At 40.0% G+C, this 25,169-nt stretch overlaps 1 protein-coding gene across 14 annotated transcripts in view; it reads right to left on the reverse strand.

The window, feature by feature from the left end:
* ANKS1B (ankyrin repeat and sterile alpha motif domain containing 1B) overlaps positions 1-25,169 on the reverse strand; it is a 730,881-nt gene that overhangs the window by 281,236 nt on the left and 424,476 nt on the right. For 8 of the 14 annotated variants that reach the window (XM_026648990.1, XM_026648989.1, XM_026648988.1 and 5 more), the window contains exon 1: positions 9,729-9,932. In XM_026648990.1, coding sequence (XP_026504775.1) covers positions 9,729-9,932 — 204 coding nt within the window. Of the gene's footprint in view, positions 1-9,728; positions 9,933-25,169 lie in introns of those variants that run through there. The other 6 variants (XM_026648981.1, XM_026648980.1, XM_026648979.1 and 3 more) reach the window with 1 other exon arrangement.

The following is a 25,169-nucleotide window of genomic DNA, read 5'->3' on the forward strand; positions in this document are numbered from 1 at the left end:
TCAGGGTGGTTAAACACTGGAATAAATTGCCTAGGGAGGTTGTGGAACCTCCATCTCTGGAGATATTTAAGAGTAGGCTAGATAAATGTCTATCAGGGATGGTCTAGACAGTATTTGGTCCTGCCATGCGGGCAGCGGACTGGACTTGATGATCTCTCGAGGTCCCTTCCAGTCCTAGAATCTATGAATCTATGAAATATCATCTGACCCTGATGATTCATGTTTTAATTATCTAAGTATTCTTTTATCTGTCTCCTATAAATTCTGTGTCCCTAATATCCCAGTGGTCTTCATTAACACTTACTGTATTTCACTCAGCCTCCTACTTTATTCTTTATTCAAAAAAAAGCAAAATAACTCTCCAGTATTTCAGAACATTCTCCGTGTCTTCTATTATCTCAACTTAGCAGCAGTCATACATTTTCCTTAATATTTGTTTTAACCTTGACATATTTATAAAGTTTTTCTTATTTCATTTTAATTCCCTAGTTAGTATGACATCATTTTGCTTGCTTAATTTTTCTCTTAATATCCTTTGCTGCTTTTACTACCTGTTCCTGCTTTGTATTCTCTCTTTTTTATTTTAGATTTGATTTATTTTTCACTTCCACTCCCTAAGCAGCAGCTGGTATACCCAGCTTTCCCCTCATATTACCTAATTTTATTTTGTAGGGGGATAGTTGTCTGCTCTGCCTTGATTACAGTATCTCTCAGGATCTTATGCACATGTCCAGTTATCTTATAGAACCTCTAGCCATTAAGCTTTACCTATTAACTCCTTTAATTTTTCAAAATGTAATTACTTGTAATCAAGTCCCTCTGTACTGCTGTCTCCTAATGGCTGCATCCTTAATGTAGCCTGTGAATACTACCAGTTAATCATTGTGTGAGATGAATTTACCTGTAGGCCCAAGCTCCCAACTATTTCCTTCCTATCAGGCAATATTGTTCTAGAATATTTCCATAATGGTGTTTTGAGCAGCTTCCTTTGAAATCTCCTACAATGCGCAATTTTTCTTGATGGTAAGACCTTCCCCCAATAGGTTACATAATAGCCAAACTTTTCCTTTAGATTCCTATTGGCAACTTACACTGTAAATATTTCTCTTCTTTCATCTATATTCTAGAATATAAATTGAAATATACAGTCACCATGTGTCCCTCAAGTCTTCTGAACTATATACATTATTTCCCTCAGTTTTAACTCTTCTGTCAACTTTCATGTTTGTTGTCTTTCTTTATATTTTCATCTGTTTTTCTGTATCCTTCCTAAATTCTAAGGAGTAGCATCACACACATTATTCCAGGTAGAGTCACTTCTGAGCCCTGGGAATGTTGTCATTGACTTCAATGACAATATGTCACTGTGGCAGACAGTGTGGCTTAGAGCAGGGGTTCTCAAACTTCATTGCTCTTTGACCCCCTTCTGACAACAAAACTTACTACATGACCCCAGGAGGGGGGACCGAAGCCTGAGCCTGCCCGAGTCCCATTGCACCAGGTGGTGGTGGTGGGGAGACGAAGCTGAAGCTCCAGGGCTTCAGTCCCAGGCAGGGGACCTGTAACCTGAGCCCTGCCGCCCAGGGCTGAAACCCTTGGCCTTCAGCTTCGGATCTGGGTGGTGGGGCTTGTGATTAAGTTTTGGCCCTTGGCAATGGGGCTTGGGCTTTGGTCCCCAGTTAGTAAGTGTAATGCCAGCCCTGGCGACCCCATTAAAACGGGGTCGCAACCCACTTTGGGGTCCTGACCTACAGTTTGAGAACTGCTGGCTTAGAGGAAAGAACACTGGACTGAGATTCAGGAGAGCTGGGGTCTGTTCCTGTCTCTGGCCTGCTAGGTGACACTGGGCAAGCTACTTCATCTCCCTGTACTTCAGTTTCCTTATCTATAAAATTGGGAGAATGGTTCTTCCCTGCCTTTGTAAAGTGCTGTGAGAGCTACAGATGAAAATGTCATGTAGGCCTAAGCATTTCCAGAATCCCTCATAAGTTTTGTCACAAGAACTAAAAGATATATTTGACTTTATATTGGTATATAAATGCACGTAAAATATACTACTGACAGAACAGAAATGTGTCTAAGGGCATGACCCATTTATAACCTATTTTTGCAGCTGCTTAAGGTTGTTTTTTTGCTAAGTGAATAACAAATTAACCAAAACCACAAGAAAGGGAGAAGCAGGTAGACACATTGTAAAAGGAGAAACGGGAAACTGCTAGCAAAATAATGTTAATCACCTTGCAGAAAATGTTAAATTTGAGTATGTAACCAACCGCAAAGAGCAAAATGAAATGATTGGTTAAGACACTTGTTTTAAACCCATGTTAAGCTCTTGTTAAATAGGCTAAAAGTTGTTATGATTCTTTGTAACTGGAAATTTAGAGCATAATGGAATATGTTGACCTTTGATAATAATTGGATAATGCTCAGTAATGCAGCCAACCACAAACTGTAATATGAGGTTACCAAGTAATGTATAAATATACATGAAAATGTTAACAATGTGGACCAGTGCAAGTGGACAAGCCTGGACCCCGAATTGGTATATACTACCTTTCTGTATTCATGCTAATTAATCCTAGATGTCTAATCTTTGATTAATAACCAGTTGAGACTGACTATTTGATGCAGGCCCGCCAACGGCGAGGGCAAAGGGGGCAATTGCCCAGGGCCCCCCAGCCACCACCGCTGCTGCTGTAGCGGCGGCAGCAGCCAGGAGCCCCGGGCCCTTTTAAATCACCCGGGCAGGCCACAGGACTCAGAGGCGACGCCAGGGGGCAGGCAGGAAGGGTCGGCTGCCTGCCTTCCCCAGATGCCTGCTCGGGGCACTCGACCCAGTAGCCAGCCCCGGCTGGGGAGAGGAAGGGGCAGGACCAGAGCCTCTCCTCTTCTGCCCACGCTGCCCAGTGCAGTGCAACAGCTGCCCTGGGGCTCAGCTTCTCTAGGGACAGTGGCCAAGCGAGCCGGAGCCCTCCTTGGTGTGCTCAGAGTCAGCTCCTGTGCCCATAAGCTGAGCCTGGGCAAGGCAGGGAGCAGCGACAGTGGCAGCCCTCTCCCTGCCCAGGCTCAGCTTCTGGGGACAGAAGCCGACTCTGAGCATGCTGAGGAGGATTGGGAGTCGGCTCTGGCTTGCTCGGCCACTGTCACCAGAAGCTGAGCCTGGGGAGGCAGCCTGCTGCTGCCGCCAGAGCTTTGGAGCAGAGCCTGGAGCTGGAGCAGCTCCGGAGCAGTGGAGCTGCAGGTTTTTGCCTGGAGCTGGAGCGGAGCCGGAGCACAGCTCCAAAGCCCTGCCTGCCACAGCCAGACGCTCTCCCAGGCAGCTGCTGTGCTGCACTGGGCAGCATCCGCGAGTGGCTCCAGAGCCTGGCTGCCAGAAGAGCAGCCGTATAGCCAGGGGGAGCTGGGCCAGCACAGCAGGAAGACAGAGCCCCCCTGCCCAGGTAATGTGGGTTGGGGAGAAGGGGATGGGGAGAGCGCAGGTGCCCCGGGCTCGGGGCGGGGAGGAGTCATGTGAGAGGTCACACAGGAGGGGGTCACATTTCCCCCCCTTAGCTGGTGACCCCCCTTTGTGTCCCTCCTAGTAGTCACCTCTGGAGGGCTCCTAGGAGCATGCGGGGTGGTACCGGCAGCAGCGAAGGCAGCCAGGCGGGCATGTGGAAGCCCTGGCTGTGCCGGAAGGGTGCGCCCAGCAGTGCAGACGGCAACTCGCTGGGCACCAGCCAGCGCAGGTGCCAGCAGCTCGCTGGGCACCATCCAGCACAGGCGCAGCACCACCCAAATGTCAGGCGGACCACGTCTGCGCGGGCTGGGGGCCCATTGACTGTTCTGCCCTGGGGCCCGGAATTGCAGTCGGTGGGCTTGATTTGATGTCTCATTGATCAATACTCTAAATCAGTGGTTTTCAAACTTTTTTCATTTGCAGAGCTCTCCAAAAATTCAAATGGAGGCGTGGACCCCTTTGGAAATCTTAGACATAGTCTGTGGACACCCAGGATCTGCAGAGCACAGATTGAAAACCACCATTTTATGGTCTCAACAACATTCCGCAGACCATAGGTTGAAAACTACTGCTCTAGAACCTATTATTACAGAAAGCATTGTATAAGAGCTAGGTATTGTTATTACTCAATGGGAGCAGAATCAGTCTCCAGTTCTTTTTGCCACTCTAGAGAGTCTTGCTTGAATGTATCATGTTAACTGAATTTCAGTTGTTTCAACTCAGCTTTCACAGAAAATACTTGCTGCTAATTTTGTGTACACTAATACTTATGGACAACAAGAAAATTCTTTAAACATGTGGTCTCAAATTTTTCACTCTTTTTAATCAACACAATGGTGACACCTAATTGTGCTTACACACAGAAGTGTGTGTATCCCTCTTTCTTAGAGTAGTGCATATTTTTAGCTCAATGCACTCTTGTAGCACATTACCTAAACTAGTAATGATATTAGTGCCCAATCCTGATTTTCCTAGTCACACAAGTAGACCCATTAAATAATTGCATTAGATGTTACATATTTTGAGAGTAACTGTATATTAAGCAATCTGTGTCTAAAATTAACTATCTCATATTGCAAACTGCACTAAAACTGAGTTAGATTATTCAGATAGAATCATAGGGTTAGAAGAAACTGCAAGGGTCATCTAGTCTAACCCCTTGCCAAGATGCAGGATTTGTTGTGTCTAAACCATACAAGACCGATGGCTATCCAGCCTCCCTTTGAAAACCTCCTGTGAAGAAGCTTCCACAACTTCCCTAGGCCCGTCTGTTCCATTGTCCTACTGTTCTTACAGTTTGGAAGTTTTTCCTGAGATTTAATCTAAATCTGCTATGCTGTAGTTTGAACCAATTGTCTCTTGTCCTAGCCTCTGTGGCAAGAGAGAACAACTTTTCTCCCTCTTTTTTATGGAGCCTTTCAAGTATTTGAAGACCACTATCATGTCGCCCCTTAATCTCCTTAATCTCGGTATGCTTGATTTTTACTCCTTTGAAAATGAGCAAGGGTTGAAAACAGTAAAGAGAGAATATATTGCATTTACACCTGATAAAATTATTTGATTTATAGAAATATATTTTAAAAACATCTGTCTGGGTTCTAGGCAGCCTGACAATATTTTAAAAAGACACCATTTAATACAACAAAAATATAGCTCCAGCAGTTAACTCAGCCCCCATGTAAATCAGCCATTAGGAAGGAAAAAGGTGACAGAGAAGTTAAAGGTGTAATGCAAATTTGCAGATGCATCTAGATGTAATTTGAACTGTTGTGACTAGGAATTGAGGGAAACATTTTTAAAGCTTGGGTTCATAAATCTTATCACCTAAGTAAAAGTGGTCTGATTTTCAGAGGTGCAGATCCCATTAATTTTAATTGGAGTTTCTATAAACTCTATTTGGAAGCATGATCTAAGGTATCTGTTGTGGGTAGGGAAGGAAGAAGAGAGGATGCAGTGACTCCCATCTGCCCCCAATATACATATGTAGGAGGTAGTCACAATGCTGATGCCTGTGCTCCTGCATAATAAGAGAGGGTCTTGTTGTTTAATGGGTGCTCAGGAGATACATGTTCAGTTCCCAAACCTGTGTGACTTTGGCCAAGTCACTCAGTTTCTCTGTGCTTTGGTTCCCCATCTGTGAAATGGGGATAAATGTATCAATATTTGGGAGATGTCAGATACTATGGTGTTGGAGGCCATGTAAGTACCTGGACAAATAGGGGCCCATGTATGTATGTAGTGGAAGGATAAAATGTTGGGCAAACCATTGTTCCAGTGTCAAAATGGCAATTAAAGTTAATGGAGTGTTAAATGTTGGATACTAGTGAACAGTAAGTGTTGGAAGATAAAAATAATTTGTCCAACAAATCAAATGTCCCATATTTTTCTGTGAACTCTGCCTCTTTTTGGTGGTCTGGTCCACATTCCTCTCACATAATGTTTATAGGTCTCAGAGAGCTCAATTTGGTCAGATTGTAATATTATGCAAGTGATATGATTTAAACATCTTAACTTAAATTATTAGGAAAATATATAAATGCATGGTCATATGCAACCCCTCAGTCAGAACCAGTCCCCAATAGATACTGTGATCTGATCTGTTGCAATTGTCTGTGGGCATCCATCTCCCTAATCCTCAATGAAAGTGTCTATGATCCATCTCCAAAGTTATAAACAGACATATGCAAGGACACCAACCAATCAACTACCCTATGATCTCATTTTATTTTTCATCCATTCATTAGGGTGTCCATTAGTTCATTTGGTTTCCTCATCATTTAGATCTAGACAACATATTCTAATTTACAACTAGTTGTACTGATCTAATTGTCAGGATATAAATCCTCCTCTGTCTGGGAGTCAGTTTAATTGCAAATGAATGTTTACATTGTCAGATTTTCTCTGTCATCAGTGTCTCTACCACACTTCCACAGCACTGCACCAAACTTTTACTGCAAGTTTGTACATCCAAAAAGATACAACAACCCTTTGTTTGACAAATTACAATACAATAATAATAATAATGACTGGATATGTTTGAGCATGATTCTATCTCTACAAGTGGCTATGAGCCAAGTCTTGGTACTGAACTTCTGTATGTCCCACTAAATGTTACATGGCTGCTGCTCTATTATTATTATAATAATATGACAGGAATTTTGCTTGCTGTGTGCACAAATACTCTAAAAATAGAAACAGGTTTGGTAAGAAAAGCAAGAGCAATTTTTCAAATATTGATTTTAAATGCTACATTTTAAAACAATTGTAACAACTCCTACGTGAACTGACAACTACTGTAAAAGAATAATTCAGACGGTAAAGTTTATAGGTAAAGAGTTTATTTCTTGAGTCAATGCACAGAATATTGAGCGAGTAAATCTTCTTAATTCTAATGGTAGTTAAGTGCCTATCTTCCCTGCATGCTGAAGGCAGAATAAAACTAAAGATATAATTTCTATGAATCTAATGAATTATTTAGCATGAAATCCTTTTATCTAAAAATTACCTTAGTTACCAGAATGTTAATTTAATTAGTAGAATTTTGCTGCTGAGAGTTGCCTAAATATAATATATTTGTTCTCAGATATGGTATGATATTTCTAACATTTTAATTATATCATGATATTCCCTTTCTTGTTCTAAACATTTAGTAAGACTTGTACTACTACATCATATATAATAGGAGTGCAGTGGCTGTTGCTTAGGCAACCAGATGAATAAATGCAGGTCAGAATGTGCTTTCAGAAAAACAAAAGCAGAAATATGGTACAGAATGAAGAACAGACATGTCTAACTGATTTTTCATTGAATTAAAACAATAATATTGTTCAAAAGCAGACAGTCAACCGATTTTAGCCAAGTCTACAACTGAATAAATAAGCTTACATAAAATAGATGAATATGTAAACAATTTTGATTAAAAAAACAATTTTCTGATATTATAGAAAAATGTAACACAGCACATTTAAGGTTAACAGATATCAAATTTTTCCTATTACCCTAACAGACCTTTATTCTCCAATTTAAATATCTATATTCCAGGTTTAATTTTCTTCTATAATTTTGGATAGAAATGAAAGTATTTTAGTGACAATAAACATTTTTTGAATTATGCCAGGAGAAACCTCTTACATTATGTAATGATGATGTATGCAAAAGAATAATATGTAAACCAGCAAATTATGATTTTATGATCACTTTTTGCTGCAATAAAATATTTGATATATTGTGGCCTAAACCATAACATATCAAATTATTGTAAATACTGAGAAGTTATTATATCATTATTGTTTCATTGCAACATTATTTCACAGCAATATGTTTAATTACTAGATTCAATGTAGGGGTCTAATCTCTTATTCATACATGCACCGAACTCCAAATAACATCAGTGGAAATTGTATGTTTTACATGTAATATGTATTCAAGAAGAAACTAAATTAGAAAAGAACTAGTAGACTAAGCTGACCAGAATGCTTTGGTTACCATACAGACACCCACGCCATAACTTAACCCACATGGTACCTGAAAAAGTTTGGTTTGGGTATTTACTAAAAGAACTTCATACTGAAACAGGTACATTTACATAATTATGTCAATGAGCGATTTAGGGCTTGCCCACTGAAGTCAATGACAGTGTCCATATTGACTCCAATGGGCTTTGGATCAGGCCCCTACAGCTTTAGTAAATGTTTTGAAAGCAATCCAAGTCAATTTCTCTAGCTCCTACCGGCTCACTGTTTACTTGTGGTGGGTGCACCTTTACACATTTGTTATGACTTATGCTCATCTGCTTTAGTCATTCTAAAGCTACAGAATATGTAAGATACTAGTGGTTGCAAGTTTCGCTACAATGAAATACATTTAAGAACTTGTATTGGATGGATGAAGCCTACAAATTACATTTGTGTTTTTTTTATTTTATTTTTTATTTGGGTCTAATTTTTTTGCTTTTAAAATCAAGAACATTTAAAAGAAGAGCAAAAACTGCTAAGATTTTTGTTGGTATAAGCAAAAGAACACACAGCAGCCATGTAGAGGCAGGAAGAAAAATCAAAAATGCATATGGAAATAAAAATAGATGGGTCTTTCACAATTTTCTTATCAATAACCCATAAGTGTACATTAGTACTGGCAAAAAATGTGAAATGGGGAAAATATGACTGATGTACAAATATGCCTTTGTAATCATAGCATATTCATGCCAAAGTCCACTTGTACATCTTACATACTGTATGTAAGCTGTTCGTTAACGTAGTAGCTCTGGAGCTATCCAAGGATGAAAATATTTACAGAGAAAAATACCTTAATTAGGGACAAAGAATAATGTGATGAGATCTGGTACTGTACAACAAGTATGGTGAATAGTTTTACCACAAATAAAAATTATAAACATTGGAAGAGGTATATTCATGGTTATGTAGCAATTTTATAGATTACCTTCCTCCCTTAGCCATATTAATTTTAAGTGGAAAGATTGTATACATGAGGTTTGTCATCCATACCACATGTGGATACCCTAGATTCTAAGGTATCTGAAATAATTTGGTCCTTTTGTTCATCTCAATGAAATATTTATAGATAACCTAGGAAAGTTTTTGGTATCCATTTAAAGGAATACTCTTGCTTTCCTGTTCAAACAAGTGAATCCCATAAACTGATTACCTAAAACCCCCCCAAACAACCCCACTTTACTAAGACATCCAGAATTAGTTAGAGTTGGCACAATTTGTTCAATAATTATCCATAATTAAAATACATCTTCCTGTAACAATGGCATGTCATACTATTTAATTAACTTGGTGCTAATGTTTAAATAAAAGTAATATCATGTGATGTACTACAGATAGGGGTGTGGCCAAACCTTTACATACGGGGGAATTGCCCCCTCCCAATGATGGTGTACAAGTATTATGCATTTCTACTTTTTAAAAAAACCTGGAGATTGATATGGGGGAGGGAGAGAACTTTAACCCCCAGCTTCACTTTGGCCATGTCCCTGGCTATAGATATTATTTCATAACATGGTATATTTTGGAAGTTTATCCTGAGAACACCTTACATATTGATTCAGCTGTATGTAGAAAACTGAAGCACTACCAGATTTCAGTGCAAAGCAGAATAGTTCTAAGCTATTTAAGATCACATAAGAAACACAGAGAGAGAGAGAGAGAGAGAGAAAAAAGCAGCTACAGTGCCTATACACAGCAATACAGAGAAGGATTCTTACCATAAATTGCACATTGTCAAATCCATTAGCCAGCAAGTGGTTCTCATACTGAGGTAGCCCAATATTTTCCAACCATTGTCCCACTGTCTGGACAGGGCATCTGGGTCCTGTAAGAGGGTGAAGAGGGAGGCGTTTAAGCAATGAGTAGCCATCCACCGGATAGTAGCGGTAGTCCTGGGCTGAGAGGTGGCATTGCCACATCATGTTCCTGGAAAAGTTGTTATCAAAGGAGCCAGCCAGCTTGACAGATTAATGTTTTCAGCAAGGAAGAAAGTCAGAAGTAAAACATAGTTTACAGGGCAGTCTATAGAGTATGATCTGATCCTAGCTCAACATTTCTTAGTTATTAATCTTTACTATAGACCATAACGTCATACAGTGGAAAAAAAAAAAGGCATATCAAGCTGTCAGCTAAGCTGTTTGCCGTTATATGTGATTGTTGGAATACTCCACAATGAGCAATGCACTGCCAGCAGCAAGAATTCTTTTTATCAAGTACTCCTACACTCATCAGTATGCAGCTCCATGCTCCTTGCTCCCCCTCGCTCGCTCCCCTTCATTACCCAGCCTAGGCTACACCTCACATTTTCAATAATAGCCATCAGATAAGGCAGATTTTTTTTGTCTGCAAGCTGTAAGCCTGCTGCTGCTGCTTCCTCCTACACACTCATCCAAGTGTCAATCTTGAATGATGAGAGCAGTCAAAACAAATGCAGAAAATAGAAAGATTCAAAAGCAAACTAAAGCTCTTAAATCTGAATAGAATCTTCATACCAGTTACGCATTACAGATCTGTTTGTTGTAGATTTTTTACGTTTCAAAAGACATCAGGAAATGCAAAGCATTAACCATAGTCTATATAGCATGGTTTACTACATGTTCCCTTTTAAATACAACATAAATACTGGTCTGTAGATCAACTTACATTATTCTGAAAATAATCATTCATTTTCTTTACTGAACCAACAACAAATGAATACATTTTAGAATGTTTTTCCTGTAACCCTCCACAAGACATAAACTGTGCAACAACCTTTTAGTCAAAATAATTAGTTTACTATCTCCAGGATTTTTCAACTGTAAAATATTATTAGACAGAAAAAAACCTTCATTCTAGCCTATTTATGATTCAACATGAAAAGGTTACCATTTCAAATTAACAGTTAAAGGGATATTTTTAACAAAGTAAAATTGAAAGTACAGATCTTTTCTCAAAAAATGAATGTTGAATGATAACAGATGTGAGTCTCAATGAACAGCAAAGAGGTTGTGTATTCTCTCTTAATATACAAGGGAAAAGTCAAAGACACAAATGATAAATTGAATGCTAAAGAACTACATTATTCAAGTGCTTAGACTTTGGCTTTCCTCCTTTCATTGAACTTTGAACTAACCAGATGCATTATTTAAACCCAACAATTTTTGCCAGTAGGTTAGCTTTCTGTTACTTTGGATGACCATGTTAGGTTTTGTTAGAGATTATTTTTACTAGACCTAATATTAAACCAACATGTTTTCATGGCACACACACAAACAAAATCAATGCAAATAGTTTGAATTTAAACATTCCCCTGCAGCATTTACAACCTAAATGTTGCAGCACTTTGCTCATGTATGAGAATCAGAAAGTACGATAAACTAAAGCCCCAACTCAGCATCCAGTGAAGTCAATGGGAAGACACCCATTGATTACAAAGGGCACCCTCAAACTTCCAGTCCTGAGACAGATATACTGGTGCTAACACCTATGTTCATACAGAGTCGCATTGAAAATAATGGTTCACCTTACTTCCTCTGGCTTTGCACATGAATAACTTCATTGACTCCAAAGGTGTTACAGCTGATTCACAACTGTGTAAGTCAGAACAGTCAGGAACAGGGGGAATATGCACAGGCATAAGCATTTGAACCAATGCATTAATTTGCCAGATCATGACCAAATCTAATTTCATCATCCAAGCTTAATTAAATGCTCAAGTAAGCTATACCATATGTGTTAAAAAGTTGGTTAGATTTTAACATCTCTGAATTTTAACAGTTAAAGATGTTGTTAGCTATACAATCCAATAAAAAGTGTGTTTAAACCAATGACTTTTCATTTGACAAGTTTCACTCCTTGACCCATTCAAATGTCAAGATACGATATCTCATGACCTTCCAGGGCTAGAAACACAGTAGAAAATCCCCTTTCTCTCCATGATATACAGCATTTGCATCTAGCAATAATGATGTCACACTGATTTATTCTGAACTAGTTTACCCAGAGGAATTTCTTCTAATTTCTTTCTCTGAGATCTCTTTAGCTGGACTCCTGGAACTAATGCTGCTGGGAGAAACACAACAATAGTACAAAGAACAATTTTTATAATTCTTAATAGAAGTCTTGATATCACTGTGAATGTATTTCTCAAAATATATGATAGTAATTGCACTACTGGGCAGGACTGAACTTGATTATTTTAATTTTTGCTGTATTTGTATAGAAATTGCTGGCGGAAATCTTTTTTTTGGTCTGTCTTACTTTTTGTGGAAGAAGCAAAACGCAATAAAATTTAGTTTTTATATTTTGTGCACATGTAGTGCTAGTTATGACCTAGGAAACATAAATAAAGGCCTTTGGAGTTCAAGTTATTTAAACAAATTGTTGTCATTATTCACATGGCCATTATGCAAATTAATACCAATTCTGCAGTGGAAGGTGTACATTAGTATACCACCTGTGCTCAGGGCACTGCACAAAGGAACCATAGAGAGGCTCACACAGATAGTCCATGTCCATTGTGTGTGCTGCCTGGAGTGTTAGAGAGATCTACAGTGGTGCAGGTAGATTTTACAGCTTGTCTCTGGGGTTGCTGTTTTATCTTACACCCTCCAGTTACTGACTTCCGGACATTTGAAAGTCCATAATTTAGATTTAGTGGGACTTTCTCACTGGGCAGACCTTCTTTTTTACTAGTCATGCCTCATTTTCCTATTACCTGCCTTCTCCTTCTGTAACAGGAGCTATTGCCTTGACTACAATAGAAAAGTTGATCAGTTTAACTAAACAGATTTAAAAACTGGCCAGTTACACTGGTGCAAATCCCTAATCTAGACACACTTAACCCTTGCTTATATCAATTTAACCTAAATTGGTAATTTAACAACACAAACTAAATTGTTATAAGTGAGGGTTTAACTGGTTTCAGTGTGTCTTCATTAGGGGTTTGCACTAGTTTAACTAAATCAATGTCCTTGAACCAGGGGACTCTTTTAGTATAGATAAAACCTATGGCTCATTTTGCAGTACTGCAGAATGTCAAATCAGTGCATCTTTGCCACATCCATCTGTTTCCTGACTATCTTGCACCTCATGACTAATATACATCGCTCGATATGTTCCTGATCCTGCAACTGGCTCTGTCCAGGTACAGGGTCCACCAAGAGACTTAACTGCTGGACTGAGGTCATCACAGAATTTTGCACTATGTCTTCCTCCTGAGAACTTGTGGAAATATCTCTGGCCCACATCTATAAAGGGGCTTAAGCATTTAGGTGCCTACTAAATCAGTGGAACAACATGGCAATCCACAAAGCCTGAGGTAGGTGCCTAGGTTCCCTATACAATGAATAGGGAGAGATGGGAGCCTAAGACTAGGATCCACAAAAGCTAGCATGCTAGGCAGGGAACCACGTATACTGGCAAATGGGAGATGCCAATGAGAGGTGCATACACTGAGCCTCACCCCTATCACAGATATAGGTGCCTAAGTCCAGGCTGCAGGCTGGAGCCTATCTCTGCTAGTGATCCACACCAGGAACCCCTCTCCTGGAGCCAGGTGGCTTAGGCACTTAAGTCATTTCTTGTGAAGAGTTAGGTACCTGCCTCTACACAAATCAGATGGAGGTGGTGGTGCTGGTCATGCCCACCTAATAATTTTTAGCTTAGTGGTTAGAGCACTCACCTAGGTTATAAAAGACCAGGGTTCAATTCCCCTCTCTGGCTGATGGATAGAAAGACTCTGAACAGGCACCTCTCACCGCTCAGGAGAGCACCCTAACCACTGAACTATAGGATATGCTGATGTGGGATTCACTCAATCTGTCCTGTTCCACTTTGGTTGAATAATTAAAAAGTCACTGGAGCAGGGGGACTGGACCTTGAGTCTCCCACCTCCCAGGTGAATGCCCGACCTCTGGACTGTAGAGTCACTCTCTCTCCCTGGCTCAATGACTTTTTAGTTATTTAATCCAAAGTGGAAGAGCTTCAACAGGAGAGACTGTGGGAGCCCCACAGCAGCTCAGTGGTTAGAGCACTCTCCTGAGATGTAAAACTCCCCTATTCAAATTTTCTCTCCCCATCTGGCAGAAGATAATTGAACCTGGATCTCCCACATCCCAGGTGAGTGCTCTAACCACTGGGCTAAAATGTATAAAGTGGGCAGTGGTGGTTGTTCCTGCTGCAGTTGCCAAATTTTGAACAGAGTCCAATATAGTAGTGGTGGTCAGAAGATGCTTAGCAGATTAGGCCATATGGGAGAGAGAGGTGCTCCTCCACCTATCTTCCCCCAGTTTGTGAATTGCTCTGGGGCTTAGGTAGGAGATATGTGATCAGATCCCTGGAGGGAGGCTGTGGCACTCATGCTTAGAGGCAGAAACATAGGTAATTAGGTAACTTTTATAGTTAGTTGCTGAGTGAGTTTAGATACCTACATGCTTAGGCAGCAGGTGAGTGGGAGTTCTATGGATTGGAGAGATGCCTAAAACTGGGACTTTGGTGCCTAAGTCTAGGGTTTAGGTGCCTAAGCACTTTTGTGGAGCTGGGGCTCTGTCTCTAGTTTGCTGGACTGGGGCTCTGGTAAAGTTTGTGCCTGAAGGCATTAAGAGGTGATAACAACCACTCTACATAAAATAACGAGGAGTCCTTGTGGCACCTTAGAGACTAACAAATTTATTTGGGCATAAGCTTTCATGGGCTAAAACCCACTTCATCAGATGCATGGAGTGAAAAATACAGTAAGCTGTATATATATGAAAAGATGGGAGTTGCCTTACCAAGTTGGGGGAAGTGCTAACAAGCCCAATTCAATTAAGGTGGAAGTAGCCTAAATTTCCAGTATTTTTGTTGGTATATATTTATTAAAATGTATATTAATTTTTTCCATCATAGTTATTACAGATTCATTACCACTTTCCTAAATTTAAAAAGCAATACCTGATTAAACATTTCACAGCATAAGAACCCAAAATAGAAAAATCAATTCAATTGTTAAAAAATGACAATTACTTTCCTGTACTGTAACTGTTATTCTTTGAGAGGTTGGTGCAGATGTATATTTCACTCAGGTGTGTACGCACTGAGCATATCAAAGCCAGAGAACTTTGCCTAGCTATACCCACAGGGGTGGTGCTTATGCCCTGTGGCCCTTAGCCCTTCCCCTAGATATTTAAGGGCAGTGCCACCCTGAAGCACCTCAGTTCCTTCGCACTGAACAGCAAGAATTGAGACTCTGATGCAGAGAAGGGAGAGTGGATTGTGGAATACATGTCTGCACCCACATCTTGAAGAACAATAGTTATAGTGCAGGTGCATAATTGTCTCTTCTTTGTGTGATTGCAGATCTATACTTCACTCAGGTGACTCACAGGGAGTATCAGAAGGAGGTGGGACTCAGAGTCTACTTAAAGATTGATTACAAGACTTGAGCTCATAAAATCTAGTAGGGCCCTAATGAACTAAATTTTTTTGAGTTGGTATTAACATTGACTTCCTGTTGTTCAAGATCAGGCCCAGATGATTGAAAAGGCAGAATGTGAACTGAACACGCAAAAGGACTTTTTTTTTTTTTTGGACTTGCCCCTCACTAACCAATCATCCAGGTACAGGAAGATGTGAATTCCTCTCTTCCTAAAATATGTAGTCACTACTACCATTGGTAAAAACTCAAGGACCCCAGGAGAGGCCAAAGGGAAGCACAGTGTACTGATAATATTGACTTGCCAGGACAAATCTTACAAATTTCCTGTGACTTGGGAAAAATCACTACATGGAAGTAAGTATCCTGAAGATCCAGGGCAGCAAGCTAGTTATTGTTATTTAATTGAAGAAGAATCATTGCTAGAGTGACTGTATGGAACCTCACATATTTGATATATTTGTTGAGTCTGTGGAGAAATTGAGAATAGGTCTCATTCCTCCCTTAGATTTGGGAACCAGGAATAGACTCTCTTCCCTCAATGCTGCAGAGGGATCGCCTTGATAGCTCCCGAAGCACACAGGGTCTGGACTTGCTGAAGGATAAGTGGCTTGTGAGAGGGATCCCTGAAGAGAGATGTGATAAGGGGGATGAGAAGGGGAGATTGGATGGCACAACCTGATCTCATGGTGCTTAGGACCCATTTGTCCATGGTTACTGAGTCCCAAACACTGGAAAAGCAAGACAGCCTGTCCCGGAACAGAGACAGGGATGGAGAGGTCAACTGGAATGCTGTCCTAGACATGCAAGTCAAAATGGCTGCTTCCTCAGCACTGGAAGAGGGCGAACTGGCTGGTTGAAATTGGGCCCAGAAGCTCTCCTCCTTTGTGACCTATGACCCTTCTTGGAAAAATCTTTGCCTTACAGAAAAGGATGACTGTTGGAAAAACTGCTTTGAGAGGTATTGCTGCCATAGCTGTTAATGTGCATAAGTGACGCCTCTTTCTGGCTGGGATATAAATATCCAACAAATTCAAAGTAGCCTGAGAGTACTTAAATGAGTGTAAAGTCTCATCAATTTACTCTGAAAACAAAAACCAACCATCAAAAGGTAAGTCCTCAATACTCTGCTCAACATCAGGATCTATACCAGCATTCTGCAACCACACGGCCCTTCTCATGGTCACAGCTCATGCGGTAATTCTGGAAGAAGCATTCGCCACAGCCAGGGCCTATTGCAAGTTTTGGCCACAAGATGGCCTTCTGCAATAAACACCTTAAACTCTTTCTTGGAGGTTTCTGGCAACTTATCCATGAATTTGGACATAGCATCCCAACTGATGAAATCATACTTAGATGCTGATTTGCAATATCCATCTGCAATGGAGAAATTGGCTAAACTTTTTGTTCACATCAAGTCCAGCCTCTTAGATTCTTTGTCCTTTGGGGTGGATTTATATCTCCCCTGCTGTGACCTGTCATTTACTGCTGTTACCATGAAAGAGTTAGGGGCTGGACGGGAGTAAAAGTACTCAAAGTTCTGCATAGGAACATAATACTGTTTCTCAGAATGCTTTGCTGTATGAGATAATAAAGTTGGGGTATTCCACATGGTCCAAAAGGGCTTCATTTATCAGGGGAGCTACCCTCCCTGGAATTGATAACTGGAGAATACTCAGCAATTTTTGTGTATTCTCCTGCACGAACTCAGCCTTAATGCCCAAGGAGGAAGCCATAGGCCTTAGGAGGTCCTGGTATGACTTACAATCCTTGGGCACAGGTGAGGAAGAGGCCAGTACTGTAGAGTCATCCAGAGAGGAAGAAGGAGGAGGGTGTGGGGCCAATGCAGGCTCCTACAGGGGACAGGCTCATATACGAGACGATCAATCTGGACCAGCACAGTGACTGGGTCATGTTAACACCTTTTACTCTTTGGGCCCATATATTCCATTGAAATTAATACAGAACATCTTTCAATCTATGAATAAAAACTAGGTGTAAGAGGATGAGATTTACTAGTTCTAAAATCCTGAAGCACATGGTGACCAGAAACACTCAGTTCAATTCACTAACTACAGATAATATTTCTTTTGTTTAATAAAATCAGTTTTTAATGAGGAAAAATGTTTATGTATCCAGCACATTTAAGGCAGTTTATTTAATTTAAAAAATTAAAATGCTGTTTTTGTGCATTTTTAATTGAATTTGAATTTCCGGCCGAATAGAGCTAGGTATCTAGTAAATAAGAAATGCATCATTCACCATTTTCTAACATAATTAAAAATTAAGAATCTGAATAAATATCAATTAAGCTATATAATTGCTTAAATAAATGTGTACAGATATAGTGTATCATCCTGGTTAGCAAAAAGAAGCACCAAATATAGTGCAAAGGTTATAGTTAGTACTAATTCAATACGTTTTAATGGTTACCAGCCAATAAGAACCAGTCTTTCTTTAGGAAAATAATTAAAACGCACAAATGCAAAACAATTAAAATCAATTATTTAAATCAATCCATCCTGGGACTTTCTGACCCAGGATGAAGAAATAAGGGACTCTGGCTCTCCTTTTTCTTTCACCCCTACATGCATGAGTTGTTAGGATAATTAATCTTTTGGCTAGGAACCTGTTAGATGATTTGTCAAAGGTTGACTGAATTGTACTTTTTTCTAGTTGGCTTTCTTTGTATATATGAACTGCTTTTGTTCAGATATTATTTACCCAAACAACAACTCATTTGAAACTGTTGTTTATCATGTCAATATATATTTATTACGTACATAAACCATTAACAGAAGATTTTGACTGTGAATTCAAACTGTCAAAGGTTAGGAAATGCCAGATTTACACTTGTGAGTGCAACCTTAATTCAGCCCCCTTGTGTGTTCATCCTCTGCCCTGACTAAGGTCCTATGGGAAAATAGTATGTAATCCTGCAATAAAGGTCAAAATGCATACATACAAAGGGGTGAATTAAGCATACTTGGCAATATCAGATTATCTGATGTTTTCCTAACTTTCAAGCAGTTGATTTTGCAACCTAAATAATATTATTTTAAATGTAGTTTTTTGTTTGTAATTTCTGAGAGAGAGAGTGTTTTAAGAACAAAGGTAAAATCAAATTCTGTTACCACAGTTCTAACAACCATTTCATAACACTTCATCAATGGGTTTGAACTCTGAGCCTTCAGCACTGCAACACAAACTGCTGCTTCGTGAGGACACTAGCTGACAATGGGAAGAAGGCTTTTATCCCAGTGTAGTAGGATTGGCTGCTGGCACCATGTGCTGGGACCATGTGTTGGGTCCAGAGAGGTTACAGCTGAAGTCCAGCTCAGCTCTTTCCTGGGTGGAGGTCATGCCCCATGTTGTTCTCCCAGGGGTTTGAGGAATGGAACACTAGGATCATGTCTTAATGGAGCCCTAGGTGTAACTTAAAATTCTTCCCTCTAATAGAAATCCCTGCAGAAGAGCGGCAGCAACATAACTACCTGCCAACCTTGTGAGAAATCTTCCTTGGGGCATAGGAGGTTGTCAAGGCTGCTTCCCCACTTTGAACTTTAGGGTACAAATGTGGGGGCCTGCATGAAAACTTCTAAGCTTAACTACCAGCTTAGATCTGGTCCGCTGCCACCACTCCCAAAATGCTAATTCCCTTCCCTGGGTAGCCTTGAGAGACTCTTCACCAATTCCCTGGTGAATACAGATCCAAACCCCTTGGATCTTAAAACAAGGAGAAATTAACCATCCCCCTCCTTTCTCCCACCAACTCCTGGTGGATCAAGATCCAACCCCCTTGGATCTTAAAAACAAGGAAAAATCAATCAGGTTCTTAAAAAGAAGGCTTTTAATTAAAGAAAAAGGTAAAAATCATCTCTGTAAAATCAGGATGGAAAATAACTTTACAGGGTAATCAAACTTAAAGAGCCCAGAGGAATCCCCTCTAGCCTTAGGTTCAAAGTACAGCAAACAGAGATAAACACTCTAGCAAAAAGGTACATTTACAAGTTGAGAAAACAAAGATAAAAACTAACACGCCTTGCCTGGCTGTTTACTTACAAGTTTGAAATATGAGAGACTTGTTCAGAAAGATTTGGAGAACCTGGATTGATGTCTGGTCCCTCTCAGTCCCAAAAGCGAACAACAACCAAAACAAAGAGCACAAACAAAAGCCTTCCCCCCACCAAGATTTGAAAGTATCTTGTCCCCTTATTGGTCCTTTGGGTCAGGTGTCAGCCAGGTTACCTGAGCTTCTTAACCCTTTACAGGTAAAAGGATTTTGGAGCCTCTGGCCAGGAGGGATTTTATAGTACTGTACACAGGAGGGCTGTTACCCTTCCCTTTATAGTTATGACAGAGGTATAATTTACTTCTTCATGCTCCAGCTTCAGTGAAAGTGAACCATAGTCTTTTCAGAGGAAGAAAGAGACTGTTTCTCAGAAAGTGCTGTGGTGAGGCAGCAATTAAAGCAATACTGAGAATGTTTTTCCTGCTGCTTGCATGAGATTCTCAGGAAGTTCTTAAGGATAATAGTAACAGTATGCCCACCACCTATGAGTAATTATTGTCATTGCTTCTAACTACTTTTAAGAAAAAAATCTTCAAATTTGGTATGACAACCTGATTCAGAATGTATTATTTAATTCAGTAAAGCATTTTGAGATACTGTTTTTAGGAAAAGAACATTTTATACTATAGTTTATGGCAGCTTAAAACATTATAATTAAAACACATTTTTAAAAGCATTTTTGTATGGCTCTGTCCTCAGGAACGCTTGTCTTGCAAAGTAGTAGAAGTGGACCATAGAGGAATTTTTGAACAAAATTCTCAAAAAAGAATTAAGAGCGCTGGCAGAAAGGCCATATTTTAAAAAGGGAAGAAAGAGACCCCTGGGAACTACAGACCAGACAGCCTCACTTCAGTCCCCAGCAAAATCATGGAGCAGGTCCTCAAGGAATCCATTTTGAAGCACTTGGAGGAGAGGAAGGTGATCAGAAACAGTCAACTTGGATTCACCAAGGGCAAGTCATGCCTGACCAACCTGATTGCCTTCTATGATGAGATAACTGGATCTGTGGATATGGGGAAAGCGGTGGATGATATATATCTTGACTTTAGCAAAGCTTTTGAGACAGTCTCCCACAGTATTCTTGCCAGCAAGTTAAAAAAGTATGGATTGGATGAATGGATTATAAGGTGGATAGAAAGGTGACTAGATTGTCAGGCTCAACGGGTAGTGATCAATGGCTCGATGTCTACTTGGCAGCTGGTATCAAGCGGAGTGCCCCAGGGGTCAGTCCTGGGGCTGGTTTTGTTCAACATCTTTATTAATGATCTGGATGATGGGATGAATTGCACCCTCAGCAAGTTTGCAGATGACACTAAGCTGGGGGGAGAGGTAGATACGCTGGAGGGTAGCGATAGGGTCCAGAGTGACCTAGACAAATGGGAGGATTGGGCCAAAAAAAATCTGATGAGGTTCAACAAGGACAAGAGCAGAGTCCTGCACTTAGGAAGGAAGAATCCCATGCACCGCTACAGGCTGGGGACCGACTGGCTAAGCAGCAGTTCTGCAGAAAAGGACCTGGATATTACAGTGGATGAGAAGCTGGATATGAGTCAGCAGTGTGCCCTTGTTGCCAAGAAGGCCAATGGCCTATTGGGCTGTATTAGTAGGAGCATTGCCAGCAGATCGAGGGAAGTGATTATTCCCCTCTATTCGACACTGGTGAGGACACACCTGAAGTATTTTGTCCAGTTTTGGTCGCCCCACTATAGAAGGTATGTGGACAGATTGGAGAGAGTCCAGTGGAGGGCAACAAAAATGATTAGGGGGCTGGGTCACATGACTTACAAGAAGAGGCTGAGGGAACTGGGGTTATTTAGTCTGCAGAAGAGAAGAGTAAGGGGGGATTTGATAGCAGCTTTCAACTACCTGAAGGAGGTTCCAAAGAGGATGGAGCTCGGCTGTTCTCAGTGGTGGCAGATGACAGAACAAGAAGCAATGGTCTCAAGTTGCAGTGAGGGAGGTCTAGGAAACACTATTTCACTAGGAGGGTGGTGAAGCACTGGAATGGGTTACCTAGGGAGGTGGTGGAATCTCCATCCTTAGAGGTTTTAAGGCCCGGCATGACAAAGCCCTGGCTGGGATGATTTAGTTGGGGTTGGTCCTGCTTTGAGCAAGGGATTGGATTAGATGACCTCCTGAGGTCTCTTCCAACCCTAATATTCTATGATTCCTGCACAGGAATTTCTGAAGCAGTGAAGCATGCAGGCTGAAAGTTTGCAAGGCCGTAAAATAAATGGCAGCCTTAACATTCAGGAACTTGAAAGCTGCTTAGGTTTCTAATAAGGTCCAGTGGCACTGGCAGAAAGGCCTGTATGACACTGTAGCCAACTTCATGTCTAGAGGTGTTGAATCTTAAATCTATACAAGATGGAACGTTTAGATATTTCTGATGAATTTTTTTTGTGTTATGTCAGTTTGGAAGGACACCTTCCTTTTGTCTTATTTTCAGGACCCCTCCTCTTCCTGTTCTTTCAAATGGAATTTTATGCTTCCCTCTCTTCTTTCAGCTACCTCTCCTCATTTGTTTTTATTTCCACCTTCTCAATTTAACAGCTTTTATCACTGGCTCCTTTTCTGCCATGCCCTAGATTTTTAGTGTCTCATCGCTCACAATATCTATCACATCTATATGTGCCCTCTTCCTTTTTCTCTCATCTCCTTTCTCATGCCTTTTTAGAATAGAGGAAAAAAAGGAGTGAGTTAGTTTTTTTTTTTTTCTTGAGCTAGCTACCTCAAGGCAGCTAACCCACTGCTGAGTTTGTCTAGACTAGGAAAGATGGTCAAATTCGGGTTGGGTTTTGCTAACATGTTTGAGCTAATCCCAATTTATCCTCATCTTTTTTCATAGTGTAGATGCAGGTTAGCACATTTAACCTTGATTTAGTTGGTCAAAGTCAATCCTAGGCTCCGAAAGATCAAATTGTGACGAAAAGTCAATATTTCAAAAATAATAAAAAACAAACAAACACTTTTTTTTTTTTCATTTCGGGTTACTTGAAACATCTCATTTAGATAATTTCAAAGCATTTTGTTTTGATTTAGACTTTTAAAAACCTTTTTTTCAGTCTAATTAGCTTACATTTCTAAATGAAAAACCATTTTGAACTGGAAAACTCAATTTTTTCATTTTGAAAAGGTCTAAATGAAACAGTCTGACAATTTTGAAACTTTTTTTTTGCCCAACATTTTTTTCCAGTTGAGAAATTTGTCAAACCTAAACCTGTTTCACAGTTTTGGGTTCAACAAATCAGCACTTTTCAATGAAAAACAATAACGTGGTCAAAAATTTCAGACCAGCTCTAATAATAATGAACTAGGCAAGACTGAAATACAGAAACTTGGCTTATTGTTCGAAGACCCTACAGTCTTGGCCACACTGTAGAATTTACCCCTCGTTGACAATGGGTGTTAGCAACAGCCAAACTGGTCCTGAACACAATTTAGCTCCAAATGTAGGCATGGATAAACTGGTTTCAGTAACTTTTCAAAAAACATGGTGAAAATTTACAAGTTAGTTGCACCCATTGTTGACACCTACTGTCAGCAATTGTAAGGTCTGTAGCATAAACAATAATAAGCCAGCATGACCAGATGGTATATATCCAAGAGTTCTGAAGGAACTCAAATATGAAATTGCAGAACTACTAACTGTGGTACGTAACCTATTACTAAGTCAGCCTCTGTACCAGATGACTGGAAGACAGCTAATGTGACACCAATTTTTTAAAAAGGCTCCAGGAGTGATCCTGGCAAATACAGACTGGCAAGCCTAACTTCAGTACCAAGCAAATTGGTTGTAACTATAGAAAAGAACAGAATTATCAGACACATAGATGAACATGATATGTTAGGGAAGAGTCACAAAGGTTTTGTAAAGGGAAATCATGCCTCACCAGTCTATTAGAATTCTTTGAGGGGTCAACAAGCATGTGGACAAGGGTGATCCAATGGACACAGCATACTTCGACTTTCAGAAAGCCTTTGATAAGAACCCTCACCAAAGGCTCTTAAGCAACGTAAGCAGTCATGGGATAAGAGGGAAGGTCCTTTCATTGATCAATAACTGGTTGAAAGATAGGAAACAAAGGGTAGGAGTAAGTGTTCAGTTTTCACAGTGGAGCAAGCTATATAGCAGGATCCCCCAAGGATCTGTACTGGGACCAGTAAATTATCTGAAAAAAAGGGTAAACAGGAGGCAAAGTTCGATGGCACAAAATTACTCAAGATGGTTAAGTCCAAAGCAGATTACGAAGAGTTACAAAGGGATCTCACAAAACTGAATGAATGGGCAACAAAATGGCAGATGAATTTCAATGTTGATAAGTGCAAAGTAATGCCCATTAGAAAACATAATTCCAAATATACATATAAAATGATAGGGTCTAAATTACCATTCAAGAAAGAGATATTGGAGTCATCGTGGAGAGTTTCTGAAAACATTTGCCCAATGTGCAAAGGCAGTCAAAAAAGCTAACAGAATGTTAGGAAAGGGATTGATAATAAGACAGAAAATATCATAATGCCACTACGTAAATCCATGGTACACCACATCTTGAGTACTGCATGCAGTTCTGGTCACCCCATCACAAAAAAGATATATTAGAATTTGAAAAAATATGGAGAAGGGCACCAAAAATGATTAGTGGAGGAGAAATTAAAAGGACTGGGACTGTTCAGTTTGGAAAAGAGACAACTAAGGGGGGATATGGCAGAGGTCTATAAAATCATGAATGATGCAGAGAAAGTTAATAAGGAAGTCTTATTTATCCCATCACATAACATAGGAACCAGTGGTCACCCAATGAAATTAATATGTGACAGAAAGAAGTATTTCTTCACACAATGCATAGTCAACCTGTGGAACTCATTGCCAGGGGATGTTGTGAGGGCCAAAAGCATAACGGGGTTCAAAAAAGAATTAGATAAGTTCATGGAGGATAGGCCCATCAATGGCTATTATCCAAGATGGACTGGGATGCAACCCCATCCTCTGGGTATCTCCAAACCCAGTCCCAGCTTCTAGCAGTCAGAGATGACAGGTGATGGATCACTAATAAATTGTCTTGTTTTGTTCTCTCCCTCTGAAGCGTCTGGCACAGGGCACTGTAATAAGACAGGATACTGGGCTAGGTGGACCATTGGTCTGACCTAGTATTGCCATTCTTATCTTCTTATGTAAACAAACCCCAAGACTAGAGCTGGTTGGGTACTCAAAATCAGCATTCGTAGACATTCACTCAAATTCTGAGCCACTGTTTAACTCAGCCACATTCATATTCCCTTATTATTCAACTGTTTGCAAACATTCCTGGTGAATGGATTTGTGTTTGCATAAATTTTGGGGGGAATGGCTGCTCTTTATACAAATACCATAATCACATGCAAATAAGGTTATTTGTGCCTGAACAAGAGAATTTATTCTTTGCAATTATGCTCTTTAAAAAGTTTCAGACATCCAATCAGAAAACAGAAATAACTAAGTAACTCAGATAACTAATGAGACACAACAACTAGCAAATACTCAGTTTGGACAGTTCCTAAACAATAAAATAAAGTTTATCCATCCAAACTATCCAGTGATTAGTCATGAATAATAAATATATATTTTTAAACTAAATTTGGTTCAAGAATAATTCACAATTTTTTCACCAACATTATTAGCAATGAATAATTCAACAAGAACTATGGAGGACT

Source organism: Terrapene carolina, unplaced genomic scaffold, assembly GCF_002925995.2.
Source record: "Terrapene carolina triunguis isolate 2854851 unplaced genomic scaffold, T_m_triunguis-2.0 Scaffold68, whole genome shotgun sequence".
Classification (NCBI taxonomy): domain Eukaryota; kingdom Metazoa; phylum Chordata; order Testudines; family Emydidae; genus Terrapene; species Terrapene triunguis.